Raw genomic sequence first — 17,564 nt, forward strand, 5'->3', positions numbered from 1 at the left:
TTTTACCTCCGGGCTAAGATTAGCTCCTATGTACACTTTTCTCTCGGGCCAATGTATAAATAACACCACGGCCTCTAGCTCTTCTATCGTTGTTTTGATGTTCTCATTCTCCTCCGGTTCTTGAATGGTATCAGGTCTTGAATCCAGATCTGTTTGCTTTTGCTCAGGTGAGGTTGTTTTCATGTTACCCTCACCTAAATTCTGTAATTGCTATTTGTCTTCACCTTTAACAGTTGAATCTGCAACGGAATTGATGCTTCTAGATGTTTGTTGATCGCCTCTGATTTGGCATATTCCCCATGGAGATGGGAATTTAATAACTTGATGTAAAGTTGAAGGAACAGCTTCCATGTCATGAATCCATGGCCTCCCAAGAATCATATTGTAAGCCATTTCCATATTTACCACTTGAAATTTGGTATCTTTAACGACGCCTTCTGCGAATGTGGTAAGTATTGCCTCCCCTTTTGTTACAACACTAGAGTTATCAAATCCCGACAAAGTATGCGCCTTTGGGATTAATTTATCCTCCGCTTGCATCTCGCGTAATACCCGTATTAAAACAATGTTTACAGAACTACCTGGATCAACCAAAACTCGTTTCACGTTAGTATCATGTACAAGTAAAGATATTACCAGTGCGTCGTTATGCGGAGTTATGAGTTCCTCGGCGTCTGCGTTGTTGAATATAATATTCTCCTCTTCCAGTACATGTCGAGGCGCTTCCCGTGAGTAATTGTCACTTTTGAAACCTTTTTATATGATACATCATTGATCTCTTCACCTCTACTTAGTAACGTTGACAGTTCTCTTGGCCGAAGGTGGTTTTAGAGGCTCCTGTCTGTTCTTCATGTATGCTTGTTTACCTTTCTCACTGAACAACTCAGTAAGATAACCTTGTTTTAACAAATGATCAACTTCACCTTGTAGAAACCTGCAGTCTGCTGTTTTATGCCCATGATCGTTATGAAATTCGCACCAATGATCAGGGTTTCGTCTGTTCGGGTTTGATCGCAATTTCCTTTGGCCATCGTACCTTATCTCCCATGCTTCTTAAAATAGCCACGAGTTCAGAGGTGCTTACGTTGAAGTTGTAACCACCGAACCTTGCCTTTAGACTTCCATCATCATCTCGTGACCCGCGTGTGTTTCTATCATTCCCAAACCTTGATGAGGAGCCTGATTCCCTGTTCCTTGGTTTGTGATCGTACCTTTGATTATCTTGTCTTGACCGTGAGTCCTTTCCCGCAGGTCCCATGTATGACTCGTACCTGTTTTTACCGGATCTCTTTTCATTTTCCACACGCCTTGAGCTTACCTTTTCTTCTGTTTTATGTTGTAAAATAATGTCTTCTTCAATCCTCATCTTTGTGCTGTATCTGTTGTAGACATCATTCCACGTTGTTGCTGGGAATTCTCGAAGGCTTTCTTTGAGTCGCCTCGTGACTTCTGAACTCTTCTCATTCAAATTACTAGCAAAGGCTATGGCTGCCCAATTGTCAGGTAGGCAGCCTCATTCTTTCCCGTTGAAATCTATCTACAAACTCTCTAAGCAACTCTGAGTCTCCTTGCTTGATTTTGAAGATATCTTCCATTCGTTTTTCAACTTTTTGAGCTCCCGAGTGTGCTTTGATAAATAAATCTGCAAGCTCAGCAAACGAATTTATAGAATTTTCAGGTAAAAGAGAATACCATGTTAAGGCTCCTTTAGTGAGTGTTTCACCGAATTTTTTGACCAAGACCGACTCAATTTCTTGCTTAGTCAAATCATTGCCCTTGACACCTGTTGTGAATGCAATAACGTGATCTCGTGGGTCTGATGTACCATCATACTTTGGAATATCAGGCATCTTAAACTTCTTTGGAATTGGGAGGGGAGCAGCACTTGGCTTCCATGGTTGTTGGGAATATTTATCTATATCTACTCCCTTGATCACGGGCGGTACTCCAGGTATTTGCTCTATGCGTTCATTTTGCTCCTTAAGCTGTTTCTGCAAGGTTAGTACTAGATTTTGTAAATCAGAGTTAACTGGATTACCTGGGTCTCTCTCTTGTGTTTCACTAGGGGTTCCACCGCTGCCTGAATTAACCAATCCTGAACGAGGATTCTCCAAAGCGTTGTTGTTTGGAGTAGATGTGGGTGGAACAGCAGGTAATTGGCTAACAAAAGCTTGAAAAGCTTTATTGACTTGAAAGACAATAAGTTTTTGCAAAGCCTCATTCATGGTTTCAACATTTTCGAATTGAGCCTGTCCATCTGTGTGAGATCCATCAGGAGTGCCTTCACGAGACCGTCGTGGGGAGCCTCGTGGAGAGTCTCCCTTTAGTTGTTGGATTGTTTGAATTTCTGGGTTTTCTTGAGTGTTGTCATTGTTGTTCGACATGATTGATGCAATCAAGAAAATTAGGTTGAGATATACTTGATTATCAGATTTTCGGTAACGGAATCAATTTGTTTAACCAAAAAATAGGATTTTAGTCAAAGCTAGAATTTAGAAGAATCGGGTTACTGATAATCGAAAAAATAAATAAAGAAAGAAATTTTAGAATAACCAAGTACGAAAGCTGGTAAATCAAAGTATATTCCAATAGTCACCTCCCTTACATTTGTTTGTTTCTCCCCTTTTTATAGCTCTTTTGGGATACGAGCCTTACCTTTGTCCTAATAATGCCATTATGGACAATTAATGACTTTAAATGTTACGTTATACAATCATATACATTAAATACATATTTTCTAACGTTTCCTATAATTAATACTCATTAAATGCTGTATCTGGGCTCCTTTTTGCTGTCAGATTCATTCCTTTGATTCTTCACTATCTTTGAGTTTTAAATGTCTTGAATAGGTATGAGCGTTGAATTACTTGTATGACTGCTCGCACCCCCTCCATTTAATTTGCTCGTATCTGTTGTTGCTCGTATCTGTTATTGCTTGTATCTGTTAACCAACCTTATTTCTTTGACTGTTTGACCAGTCTATATGTCATGACATGTCGACATATACATAAATATAATTTTCCCCAATACAGAGTCACCTTTTAAATTAAGATTATGGGGACAAAATTGTGATTCCCCCAAATGTTGGTCCAATAACTCAAAACGGACAATACCTTGGCAATTAGATTTGACAGTAACAGTTAGAGTTGAGTATATAAATCCTTATTGTCTCTCTATATTATTTCAATTAAACATGTCCTCATTCTCATATACCAATATTGAGGTTACATTTGATCAACACCTCATATATAGTTAACAAATTAGTGAAAACGTCAAATAAAATTTGATACGTGACGTAGACCTTTATTATTTTCCACTAAATTTCCATTAGAAAAGCTCTATTGATAGCTTATCAAGAGATTCAGGGATGAAATGTTCCAGTTGGAATTGGAAGGAATATAAAATTAGAAGACAAAGTGGATTAACCCAAAAAAACAAATTCTTGTGACTGTATTTTCAGTTAAAAGTAACCCAAATTGATGGAAAAATTTCATGGATAATATTATTTTATATAAGTTTCACAGTAAGAATTCGAATTTACACAAGTGCTATTAATTCAAATGTTACGTTGTAGATGTTCTCCCTATCAAATAAATTGGTCAGTTAGTATTTTCTTAAAAAACTACAACACACACATATGCGCGCATATATATATATACACTTCATGTTCGATCAAACACCATCATATAAAATAATATATCTATAGAACTTTATCAAGGTCTTAGAGTCCGGAAGATGCAGGCCTTATGGTTCCTTAATTTCTAAAACTTAAAATCCACATGTGAGTCATTGCATCTCGTAAATTGCTTTTGATCTCCGTTGAAGTATGTGACTATCTAGCCTAAATTAAATTTTTATTAATTTATTTTATGTCTTCAACACACCTAGTCCTTACATGTCGATTTGTTTCTTCTTTTTTTTTTTTTTTTTCCATAAGCCAATCAAGCACGTGTATGGAAATTCTTTTTGATAATGCGTAATAAGAAAACTTGTACTAAGTACCTTTGACTACTCTAATACTATGTTGAAGTGTCACTTTCTCACATTAATTATGTACTAGGAAGAACACACTCTTTATTGATTTATTTATGCCTCCAACAATCTCCATATATAGAACTAAAATAAATTTAAGATAGAAGCCAAATATTAGTTCGTTAGAGTATCGCAGGCAAAAGAAAAGAGAATTACTCATCAGTATTATATAGTATGATTTTGCACCACTATGCACTGAATTCCCAATTAAACTAGAATGCCGAATCCTGTTTCATCATTACACAAATTTTATGAATGCACTCTCTAAAAGTTTGAAGTTTAATTAGAGAAGATTTACTAAGTAATACTTTGCACATTCTATACATCATATTGGAGTCCTAAAAAAAAATACACTCATGTACAAATTGAAAATAGAGAAATATGTATAGGTGAACCAAAAATAATAGAAGCTAGGCTTATCTCTTTGTCTTTTTTTGTTTTCTATTCAATGTCCGTTATTCATGATGAGGCCGATTAAATTTAGAATCGCTGTGAAGTCCCATATTAGGGATAAAACGTTATGTAAGAAAAGTAAATTCCAATTTAATTCTCAACTTCGAAATCTTTGGTTAAAGGTAAAAAAATACTTATCACTCAATCCAAATTTTTTATTGGTAGCTTATATCTTGTTTGCATCAAAGATGCTCAACAATAGAGGTGAAGACACATAATTTAAAGTTTATGAGTTGTGAATTTGCAGTCAAGTCGATATAACTTATTTTAATTACTAAATTAGTAATTAAATATTATATACTTATACTACTGTAATTCCGCTCCTGATCAGCGTGTCACCGCTAAACTCTTTGGGTAGGTTTTGTAGTTTTGTGCATGCAGTTTCTATGGAAAAAAGAGTAATAGCTCTCATTTGTCTTTACGTGATTATTACACTTAATTCCAATACTCCAACTGTGTTTTCGGTTACAAAATTGACTAGCAAAGTTTGCTTTTGGCATTTAGCAATAATAGTTAAAACAAAGTTTAATTATTTCAAGTCACTGTAACTCTTTCTCAACTTGAAAAAGTTACCATGTTAACACCCTTCATCAATTCTCACTTAAATCGCTTGATTTAATTAAAAAGGAAATTTCAATAAAGTTTAATTAAGAATTTGATTTTACTTATATAATAAATTATTGTGCTAATTATAGAGGTGCAAGCACCACACAGATATGCAAATTTCCTCTTTGTACATAAAAAAAAAGTTAAGCTCTAGCCACCCGATACAACTTTATAGTTTGTATACATTTTATTCTTCATTTTATTAAGAAAACATGCATAGATGGATATATTTTACGTTTGTAAGTTTAAAAAAAAGAATGATCTAAGAGCAAGGAGCAAACAACTTATATAACTCTTTTTTTTGTGGCTAAATCGAATCTTTTAATAAAAATTTAACAAAGTCCTCGATATGTTCATGTTTGTTAGTTGAAATCAAGAAGACAGTAAAGATACTAAGAGCAAAGAATAGTCTCGAGTTTGAGTTCTGAGTATGGAGTCACCTTTGTTAGCAAGCAATTTAACCCCTAATATGAAATTTATCAGTGTGAATGAGAATTTAGTTGGATTCTGATGTGGATAAACAAGTGAGGTATCACGACCCCGGTTCGCCCCTCCGTGAACCATCGTGACGGCACCTAGTCTCTACGACTAGGTAAGCCTAAATTGCGGAAAAGAAATCAAAATTTGCGGAAGTAAAACAATCTGAAATAGAAATAAGAAATAACCAGTGTATAAATGTGCCGCTCGCCATACACCATATCTAACTCTCAAAACCAACACAAAAATCCAAGACCCGGAAACCCATGAATCACAAGCTAAGACAGAGAAATACTACATAGCTCTAACTCCGGATTTTTTTCCTAATAAGAACGGAAGGTACAGAAGGGCTAAAATACTAAAAGCAGGAATGGAAAGGGACTCCTCGGTCTGCGGACGCGACAGATGTACCTCGAAGTCTCTAAGTAGTCGCCTCCCTCAAGGATGATAAGCCTGAGAAGAAGTACCTGGATCTGCACATGAAAAACATGCGCAGAAGAGGCATGAGTACACCACAACGGTACTCAGTAAGTGCCAAGCCTAACCTCGGTCGGGTAATGACGAGGAAGGTCAGGGCCCTACTGAGGTAAATAATAATAATAGTGACAGGTAAAGATAAACAATATAATTGAGAATCTATAGTAAGAGTCTATACATGATAATAAGCGTACAATAACAGAAACAGAATATAAAGACAAATCACCAGGTAACACCACTCACAACAGGGATAATAATCAGGGGTCTCTTGGTATCCCGAGGGTCTCTTGGTATCCTCAATATATATACACTAGGGATCTCTTGGTATCCCGAGGGTCTCTTGGTATCCTAAATATATATACACTAGGGATCTCTTGGTATCCCGAGGATCTCTTGGTATCCTCAATATATATCGGGGATCTCTTGGTATTCTCAATATATACACACTAGGGATCTCTTGGTATCCTCAATGTATGCCAGAGATCTCTTGGTATCCTCAATATACGTGCCAGGGATCTCTTGGTATCCCACACCTCAGTCCAAATCATAAATACGTACAGGGGATCTCCCGAGATGCCGTCCCGTAGTCCCAAATTAAAACACACAGAAGCAACACAAGGATACTCAATTAAATGCTAAATATGTATCAAGTAAACAGTTAATTCTAGTCTAACATGCTTCACGTAATGCAATTAAAGCAGTTTAAGCAAAAGGCAATTAAGTCAACTAAACATGCTTTTCTAAACTAACAACAGGCTAAAGTCGCAAGTAGAATAAACATGAAGGAAAGGAACTCAGCTTAAATACTAAAAATAAAACCGGGTTTTTCAATAATTAGCTCAAGTACACGCTCGTCACCTCACGTACAAGGCATTTCAATTATCATATATCATATCCTAAGGGGAAGGTCCCCCACACAAGGTTAGACAAACCACTTACCTCGAACCGGCTCAAATCAACTAGAAACAACGCTCTTGCCACGAGTATCCGACTCCAAATGGCCCAAATCTATTCAATTCCATTTCATAATGTAAATAATACTTCAAGAAGCTGAATCTACGATTAAGTTCTAAGCTAATATGCGAAATTATGTAAAATGACCAAAACGCCTCTCGGGCCCACGTCTCGGAATCGGGTAAAATTTATATTTCCAGAAACCTCGCACTCTCACGAGTCTAACCATACCAAAATTGTCCAAATCCCATAACATTTCGACCCTCAAATCCGTGATTCTATCCGAGAGGATTTTCTAAACATTTCCAACAAAATTCACGGGTTAAATGCCAAAACTAGTAAGAGATTCGAGTAATCTAATCAAAATTAAGTTAAGAACACCTACCCCGTTGTTCCCTCTGAAAATCTCTCGAAAAATCGCCTCACCCGAGCTCCAAATTGCCAAAAATAGAAAATGGGACGCAGAACTTGAAATAGTCTGTCCAGCAATTTTCGCACCTGCGGTTACTGTTCACCGCAGGTGCGGTTACTATTCACGGCAGGTGCGGTCTGTTCACCACAGATGCGGTTATTGTTCACCGCAGATGCGGTTACTATTCACCGCATGTGCGGTTACTGTTCCGCAGAAGCGAAAAATGCAGAAGCTGAAATTTCAGCAGCTTTCTTCAAGTCCGAATTGATCCGTTAACCTTCCGAAACACACCCGAGGCCCCCGGGACCTCAACCAAACATGCCAACCAATCCTAAAACATCATTCAAACTTGTACCAATCTTTAAAATACTTCAAACAACATCAACACACCTATTTTTCAACGAATTCAAGCCTAAGAATTTCAAAAATTCTAAAAATACGCTTTCGATCAAAAAGTCTATCAAACCTCGTCCGAATGACCTGAAATTTTGCACGCACATCCCAAATGACATAGCAGAACTACTGCAACTCTCGAAATTCCATTCCGACCCTTGGATCAAAACTTCACTATCGAACCGGAAACTTCCAAAATTCAACCTTCGGCATTTCAAGCCTAAATTAGCTACGGACCTCCAAAGCACATTCCGATCAGGCTCCTAACCCCGAAATCACCTAACGGAGCTAACGGAACCATCAGATTTCCATTCCGAGGATGTCTTCATACTGTTCCGACTATGGTCAACTTTCCAACACTTAAGCTCTCATTTAGGGACTAAGTGTCTCAAAACTCTCCGAAACTTAAAACCGAACATCCCGGCAAATCAGAATAGCAGAAATAAACCTGGGGAAAACAGTTAATAGGGGATCGGGGCGTAAATTCTCAAAACGACCGGTCGGGTCGTTACATAAGGAAAAGAAAAAGACTAGAAAAATAAACAATATAGTACTAGTTTTTTCTTTTTATGTGACTGAGTTTTGAATCTTTTAATTAAATTTTAACAAATTTAAATCCATCGGTTACTAGTTTCTTTTCTCGTGTAAACCTCCTTGGATGATATCATCAATCACTTATTACTCTTCTCCTCAACAAGAAATGTGAATTAAAAAAAGAGAAAACTCCATCAACTAATTTTAACCTCATCTGCTCCAAATGGCCTATATATATAGCACTAAAAATCAACTCCTTTTTTTCTACTACTAGACCTCTAATATCTCTTTACTTCTGCATTATAAATCAAACAATTATGAAAAATCAGTTTCATGAATTAACACTTGAGGAATTTCTTGAAGAGATAACTAGACAAGAACAAAGTTTTTTCAAGAAAAAAGCAGCTGAATCTGAGAAATCTTATGTTACTGAAATGTTTGGTGAACTTTATTTTAGAGAAAATTCTGAGTCATCTATAAGTCACCTTTTTCCTCCAATGCCAAAACCTTCTTCTCCTAATAATGAAAATGCTAATAAAGCATTTATTTCAGAAGCCGAGTTTGAGAAAATTAGTATAAGTGAGAAGCTCCCAAATGGTGACATTGCTCTGCATGTGAATGAGATGCAAATAGGTATTGTTTTCTTTCTCTTTTTTTCCCTCCTTCTATCGTATAAAAAAGGTAGCTCTGTGCACGAAATATCCACGTTCACGCAGGGTCAAGGAAAGGATCGCACCTCCTCTGCCTTATAATTTTACTCTTCTTTATACTTCAATTAGGGCCATTCATACCATTACTGTTAACAAATCGTCTCTTATTTGCTCTTGACCCTAACGAGCTCCAACCCGAAGTATAGTGTAGGATACACAATTTTAAACTATAGTCAAAAGTAGAGAGGTAAATTAGAATTTTTTTTTCCTAAAAATTTTTGACACGTGAAATCTGCTCAATCCACAGTACTGGAGCTTCGTTAAAGTTAAAGAAACTTATAAGACGATTTGCTAACGCTGAGAATACAAATGACCCCTAAGTATACAGTAGAGGCATAAATTTGGAATTTTTTCTTTTTCTTGATAACACTTCCATAGTAAATTGATGGAATTTAAGTAATATTTGGTTGACTGTTTTATATCTCTTGTTTTGACGCAGGAGAGAAGAATCAAAAGCTTAATTAGAAGGAGGAAGAATATGGTAAGAATGTGGCAGCTTAGAATAGTTAAAAATAAGTGGACAAACTATAATGTAGCTGTAAAATAAATGAAGTCAATGTTCTTGGTTTAATGGAGTCAATGTAAAGCATGTTTAATTTGTATCTATGGATTCGTAAGTAAAATCAAATAAACATCTTTAATTTTATGATATCTTGATTAGTTAACGTGCTTATTACGAACTGGAATGAAGATGAGTTAAGTAATTGTCGATCTGTAAGACCATAACAAAAACATATTTTTGTTTTTCTTCAAAGCTCAAATTATTTTCCATCTCTCTCTATATATAATGTGATGCATGTTTGCTCGCGGTAGATCATCCAATCTAAGAATACTTCTATTTAATTTTTCTTTTCCTTTTCCAGTTTGTAAGTTTTGAAATAAGACAAAGTTTGTTACATTTTGTCAAGTAGGTAAACTATACATATCACTGCTCACAATACTAGAAACCAAAAAGAAGAAGAAAAGGCAAACAGAATATTTAACGTTAGCATCCTCGTAAAATTAAGTGATGGAATTTATATTACAGTTTTCTCAGTGAATTTAGGGAAATCATGACCAGCCCACAGAAGTGAAAAGTACCGAGAAGCATTCTTATAAATGACTCTAAAATATGCAGTTAAATTAAAAGATCAAAATAAACTTAAGAAATTAATCAGTACAAAATGCTGGAAAACTAAACCCAAATTTTGCAATATATGTACATGCACTTATTAAATACCTAGAGAATAAGACAAATAACTTGTTACAGAAAATATAAAATTCTTTACATTGTTAGCATATATCAGTTAAATCCAAACTAAAAAACTCTGAGCTGTGAACTAAACCTTTTGTTTCTTACTTTTCTGTCCATATCAATCTTTGTAAAATTATGTTAGGTAGGTTGGACTCAAAACCATCCATTTTTATTTACTGTCGTCATCTAATTGGTGCATATATTTCTAACAAGAAAAAGTAAAAATTGCATAACAACAGAAGCACCGACGTCTAGTTTGAGTGCACGTATGGATTACTAAAGAACTTGGTTTTTTACCGTGTTCCTTAACAACAACAATAACATACCCAGCATTATCCCACACCGTGAGGTTTGGGGAGGGTAGTGTGTACGCAGACCTTACCCCTGTCTAATTACGAGGATAGAGAGGCTGTTCCCAATAGACCCTCGGCTCAGGAAAGAATAAGAATCACATTAATAAAAATATAGACAAGAAGGGGCAGTACCAAAAATTAATACAAAAGCAGAATAAAAATAACAAAATAGTAAGGTGATCAACAATGAAAGAAAATAACGGTTAGTCATAAAAACCTACTACCAACAGAAAGCGAGACTGCGTGCCAATACTACTATTATGAACACTCTAGACTACCTATTCTACTACCCTAATCTTCGACCTCCATACCTTCCTATCAAGAGTCATGTCCTCGGTCAGCTGAAGCTGCGCCATTTCTTGCCTAATCACCTCTCTCCACCTTTCTTTAACCTACCTCTACCTCTCTGTAGGCCCTCCAATGTCAATCTCTCACACCTCCTCACTGGGGCGTCTGTGCTCCTCCTCCTCCTCACATGACCAAACCACCTAAGCCACGACTCCTGCATCTTATCTTCAATAGGGGACACACCCACCTTGTCGCGAATAACCTCATTTCTTTACCGTGTTCCTTAAGCGTAAAGTAAATAAGCAATAAAAAGAACACATCAATTTTTACGTTGAAAATCACCCGGCTCAAAAGGTGCAAAAACCACGACCTACCACGTAGGATTTTCAACTCCAACTCCACTAGAACAATGAGCCAAAATGTATTAATTACAAGACTGTAATTAAATACTCTCCAGTATTCCTACTACTCATATTTGATTCACAAGTTACTCTAACTTGTAAAGCAAAACACTCACTCCAGCTCACTAATTGTTTATGACACTTGATTCCAACTCAATTTCCTAAAACACATTTACTAGATTGACTTAGAAAGAATACAATGCAAGTACTCGACTTAAGTAAACAACTTATGACTCTTTTGTTGATGAGTAAAAGGATAGTTCAGAATTCCAAAGTCGATCATATTTAAACACTTCAACTTGAGATCTTCTAGGAGTCCTATTCATAGTCAGCTTCCTCTTTGATAGGACTCCTGTTCCAAGAATTCCACAAGCTTTGGAACTTTTATCTCTAACTAAATTATCTGTATCTTCTTGAGCAACGAACCTTATCACTTATAGCAGCCTTCTTCCATCAAACTCGGACCTGGGTAACTTTGAGATAAAGTTACTGTCTTGTACAGTCGTACAAGTATCAACATGAGGACCTGATCCTTTCTCTTGAGGAGCTGGTTTTTAAGAACAATTAAGCAGCTATGTTGAGGACCTAGTTCTTTGAACACTTAGTCATACTTTGTTAATCATCAAAACTTTAATACTCAACAAATTCTCCCTTTTTGATGATGACAAACCTTGTACACAACAGAACCAGGTAATCACATCAAAGAACCACATAATCACAACAAGTGACAATTACTAAAGAAAGACATGTGCGTTCACAACCCATAAACCTCAACCTTATCTTCCCCCCTTTGGCATCATCGAAAATACAAAAAAATGTTAGACATTAAGCACAGTTAATGTAAGATTCAAGGCCAAACAGGCTACGACACAAGCTTAAGAAATATCAAGACAAATAAACTAGGCTGATGATCCAATATAGTACAAAGCATTAAAGCAGAGTAAGAAGAGACATTAAGTAGTGCCAAAAGAAGCCTAAGGCCTTGTCTTCATCATTAGAACAAAATAAACTAAGCATACTGCAAACTACTCAGACTAAGACAAAAGAAAGAGAAAAAATATAAGGCATCACTAGAATAGCAAAAGAACTAAAGACACTGAGAAGGAACAAGTTCATGGGTGAGAAATAGAGGGGGTCAAAGCTTTCACAAGGGTGACAATCTTTTGGGCATGAGCCTCCCTATATTTTTTGAGCTCTTCCCTGAGTTGGTTTGTCTCCTTTCTCAGCTCATTATTGTCTTCATGAAACTTGGCATTCTCTTCAACAACCAACTCCAACCTCTTGCTGAGCTCTACAGCCCTACTGCTCTTAGGTAAAATAGCAGATCCTATGGGTCCTCTAGCCTTGATCTCCTCATACCCACACTGCTTGAGGGTAATAACATCCAAAACGTCATTGTGGTTTCCAAACATAAGCTCAGTTAAGGCAATGTTGAGCTTGTCAAACAACTCAGTCAACATGAAACCATAAGGCATATCATGCTATTAGGTTTGGAGGTGTCTGCAGCTCTTGCCATGTGCTGAATAATCAGGCTAGGAAGATTGATAGGTCTACCGGTGTTACGCAACTCCATCATACCCATGTTCAGCAGAGTAGCTTCATGCCTTCTCTCAGACCTCTAGAATGCAGGAATTGACAAAATAAAATAATAATTTATGGAAGGGAGTCATATCAGTCTTGTACACTTTTTGGGGAGCATCTAGTTCAAACTTTTGGGAGAAAATCCTTGTGACCATAATGCCAGTGTCAACATCATTGTCTATGGCTGGCCACTTTTTCTTCAAGTAATTGTGATGGTAGGCTAGAAATACAAGTTTTTGGATACTTTACACCTATTATTTGTTACACTTTAATTTTATTTGAGCTAAAATATAGACAATTTATACTCATTATTTTTTTTTTGTGTAGGTTGAGATTCCGGGCTAAAAATATTTTGGAGCTAAATTGAATAAAAATAAAACTTTGAAGTCTGAGTAAAAGTTCGAGAGTTAAGCCGGGATCAAATTCAGGAGTCGAGGTCCGCGTGCACGTATAAGAAATTAAAAGGAAAAGGAAAAAATGTTGAAAGCTAACTAATGGTATCACAGTGTGTTGGAGAACGTGACATAAGGTGGCTTGCTAACAATTCATTAGAAGCAAAGATTTGAAGCCTAAATAATTGAGGCCTAATATGACGTATTTGACGTCATGTCTACAAGGTGGCTGCCTATGTACAAGCAGAAATGAACAACACTCTGAGAATCTCTACAGTTGAGCCGCATCGGGCGCAGCTGGGCGCGGTGCGGCGTACAAATTGGCCAACTCTGATAGAATTAAGCTTTTTGAACTTTCCCACTAGCGCCCCGCATGGGGCGGCGCATGGCGCGATGCGCCTGTGTGATTTTCTCAGAGTAACTTTCCTGTTTTGGCTTGGAAAAGGTAAATTTGCCTGGGCCCACTCCTACAGGGTATAAATACACCAAAAAGATATTTTTGAAGGGATCTTTTTGACCTCGGAAGCTTTGGAGAGCATTGGAGGCTACGAGACTCGGGATTTCATCATCTTTCCATCAATTAAATACGAGAGTTTGAATTGTAACGTTAGATTGATGCTTTTTTATTCTTTAATTATATTTGTGATGACCTCCTCTATAATTATGGAGTAGTTTACCTTAGGGTTTAATGGTTTGGTGTGTTGATAAATATTTGTGGATTTTAACTCTAGTTCGTGCTTGAATCGTTTATGGAGTTTTGAATTGTTGCAACGTTATTCATCAGTTTATTTAATCGAAAGAGGAATATCTTGGTGATTATCTTTGCATAATTTTGTTTTATTTAATTCATTGATTCTCTTACGTAACCGGAAGAGCTTGTTGAATTTTTGATTAAATCAAGTTAGGAGAATATTCGAGGGACATTTTCCTAAGGACCAATCCATAGACGTATGCTTGCATACTTCATAGTGCTTATATTAGTTCACCTCGTAGAGTTAAGATTTAATCGAGAGAGGAGTCTTGACTACACATTTGAACTAATCATCAAGTGAATTCGGGAGAATCATTAGAATATTAGAGTGAATTAAACTAGAGTTAAATCCCAAATAGCTATCTTGCACCTATCCTGTCAAACCCTTATTCCTCACATTGATAAGAAACCAACTTTGTGAATCTCTAATTCCTTGTTGTCAATAGTCAATTGCTTTATTTTTGTAGTTAAACATAGTTCATAATCATTTAACTCAAGTGTTGATCATCCTGAATAGCTGTTAAATCAGAAATTACTTGAACATTATTTAATCCAATCCCCGTGGAAATGATAATTAAACTATACTATCTTTGACTAGCGAGCAATAATTTTGTGTTGTGTTTTGCGCTCGTCAAATTTTGGCTCCGTTGCCGGGGTTTTGCAATCAATACTGTTCAAAATAGTTTTGGTACTAATTCAGTATTTTCTTATATTTTATTTTATTCTTTACAGGTTTCCTCTTCCGTGTGCATGCAACATATTGACTCCTTTGGTGTATGACTCGATCTTCTTCAAAGGAATTGATTCCATACAATCTAGAGGTGGAAAAACATCTGCGACAGTTGAGGAAAGTGAAAGAACTCACCGGAAAGTTCTTGGGGCAACCTTCAACCCAAGAACACATGGATAATAACAGTGAAGATGAGGCAAATTTAGCTGCAAGAGAAGCAGTATAACTTAGAGAAGAAGCTGCAAGGATAGCAGTTGAGGCAGCTCGTAGCACTGCTGATGAGACTGTGAACGATGATGGGGGTCCAAGACTCAATATAAATAAACCATTGATTGAAGATCAGTTCGAGAATGCGGTACCCATGCCTGGTAGAGCATTGGGTGATTATGCCAGACCAGTCTACAATCAGGGACTGTCCAATGTCAGACCTTCACCAGTAGCAGCGAATAATTTCGAGTTGAAGCAACGCTTGTTTCAAACTATCCAGAACAACCGTGTTTTCAGAGGGAAGGTGAATGAGGATCTTAACACTCATTTGATGGATTTTGAGGAAATCATGAACACCTTCCAGTACAACGGAGTGTCGAAATATGTAGTCTACCTAAGGGCATTCCCTTTTTCATTGAAAGATGATGTGAAACACTAGGTTTGTAGCTTACCAACGGGGTCGATCAGGACTGAGAAGATATGACTAGAAAGTTTCTTGATGAATACTTCTCAGCTGCAAAAATAGTAAAGTTCAGAAGGGAAATTCACAACTTCTGCCAGACGGACGCTGAAACAGTTTTTGAGGTTTGGGAAAGATTCAAGGAGATAGTGAGGAAGTGTCAGCACAATGGGATTGAATTGTGGATGCAACTCCAGAACTTTTGGGATGGACTGACACCTCCCTCACGCAGAACTCTGAACACTGCAGTCAGATGTCCTTTAATAAAGAAGAGTCCTGAGGAGATTATGGCAATTCTTGATGAGCTCTCTGAAGATGCTAACCACCGGCCTGCTAAGAGTAATGATAGAAAGAGACCAGTTGGGGTTCATCAAGTAGATTCTAAAACCGTAGTGCAAGCCAAACTAGACGCCATGGCTAAAGAGATAAGAAAGTTGACCTTAGCCAAGGTCCAGAGCCAACCAACACCAGTTTGTGATTTCTGTGGAATGGGTCATCCAATGCATGAGTGTCAGGTCGTAGCTGCAGATGAAGGGGTAAATGCTGAGGGTAGCTTTGATAGAGGCAACTACCAGAGTGGTAATAATTTCAATCCTATGGGACAAAGGCACCTAGGCTTTTCGTGGAACTCACCAAATGGTAGCCTGAAGTCAAGGCAACAAAATAACTCTAGACCCTAGGGACAAGGAGCTCAAGGTTTTCAAAATTAGCAGAGGCAGCAATATCAACCTTCACAGTCTAATCAATTTAGCATGGAAGATCTAATGAATGCTTTTATTATCAAGACAGATGAGAGACTTGAAACTCATAGCTCAGCTATACGAGAACATGGTGCAACTATCAAAGAAATGGACATAACTTTTCGAAACCTGGTAAGACAGGTTGGACAACTAGCTACTCTATTGTCTGAGAGGGTTCCAGGAACACTCCTTGCTGATATTGAAAGAAATCCAAAAGAGACAATCAATGCAGTGTCTTTGAGGAGTGGGCACAAGTTGGAGGATCCCATAGCAAAGCAAAAGGATGAGCTGATTGAGAGACAAGTCGAGATTGTGGGCCAGCAGAAAAATAACAACATTCAAGAAGGAGAAGTGATGGTAGATGAGGATTTGAAGAAGAAGGGGAGGATTAGAGCTCAGAAAAAGAAGAAAAATGATAATTCAACAAATAATGAGACTGGAGAGAGAAAATACATGCCAGCTCTACCTTCCCTCAGAAGCAAAGAAGAGAGAAGTTGGACAAACAATTCGAGCGCTTTTTAGAAGTGTTCAAGCAGGTGCATGTGAATATACCTTTCACAGAGGTGCTTTCTCAGATGCCAGCTTATGTTAAATTTATGAAGGAGATATTGTCCAAGAAACGGAAAGTGGAAGAGACATTGGTTGTCAAGCCGACAGAGCATTATAGTGCCATCTTGCAAAATAAGCTCCCTAAAAAATGTGGAGATCCAGGGAGTTTTACTATACCTTGCTCTTTAGGAAGTACTAAATTTCGATAATCTTTGTGTGATTCAGGTGCTTCCATTAACCTTATACTTTTGTCTATTTTCAGGAAATTAGAGGGAGAGATTGGAGAGATCAGGTCGATACCTGTGTCCTTGCAGCTGGCGGATCAGACCACAATCATACCTGAAGGAATAGTGGAGGATGTGCTAGTTCAGGTAGAAAAATTTGTGTTCCCGGTGGACTTCATTGTGGTGAACATGGAGGAGAATAGGGAGGTTTCGCTGATTTTAGGAAGACCCTTCTTGGCTATGGGTAGAGCAATTCTAGATATTGAGAAAAGACAACTCATGCTCAGAGTGGGGGATGAAAGTCTGTCTTCAAAATGGAAGGAGAAAGGGGGGCCCTGAAAGAGCAAATTGGAAATAGTGAATCTGATAAGTGTGGGGTGTACCCAAAGAAGGCGGAAAAGAAGCTCTCAACGTGGATGTGTGCACTGGGTCGGACATGCAAAGAAGATCCTGATTTCGATTCAGACCCCGACTAGATGAATCAAGGAAGTTTCCTTTACCTCTTGTTTTTTGTTTGTGTGTCATGTGGACATGCCACAATTTAAAGTGTAGGGTTGGGAATTTGTATATATATATATATATATATATATGTGTGTGTGTGTGTGT

The 17,564-nt window shown here is 37.3% G+C and overlaps 2 protein-coding genes across 2 annotated transcripts; both read left to right on the forward strand.

Moving 5' to 3' along the window:
* The first annotated feature begins 8,639 nt into the window (after nt 1-8,639).
* Nucleotides 8,640-9,650, forward strand: LOC109208761. Its single transcript, XM_019371918.1, has 2 exons — nt 8,640-8,971; nt 9,488-9,650. The coding sequence occupies exons 1-2, from the start codon at nt 8,656-8,658 to the stop codon at nt 9,511-9,513; spliced, it is 342 nt and encodes a 113-aa protein (XP_019227463.1). The 5' UTR covers nt 8,640-8,655; the 3' UTR covers nt 9,514-9,650.
* Nucleotides 9,651-16,197: 6,547 nt separating this feature from the next.
* LOC109208759 lies at nt 16,198-17,297 on the forward strand. Its single transcript, XM_019371915.1, has 3 exons — nt 16,198-16,678; nt 16,747-16,899; nt 16,960-17,297. The coding sequence occupies exons 1-3, from the start codon at nt 16,198-16,200 to the stop codon at nt 17,295-17,297; spliced, it is 972 nt and encodes a 323-aa protein (XP_019227460.1).
* The last annotated feature ends 267 nt before the right edge of the window (nt 17,298-17,564 follow it).

Source organism: Nicotiana attenuata, unplaced genomic scaffold (genome assembly GCF_001879085.1).
Source record: "Nicotiana attenuata strain UT unplaced genomic scaffold, NIATTr2, whole genome shotgun sequence".
Classification (NCBI taxonomy): Eukaryota; Viridiplantae; Streptophyta; class Magnoliopsida; order Solanales; family Solanaceae; genus Nicotiana; species Nicotiana attenuata.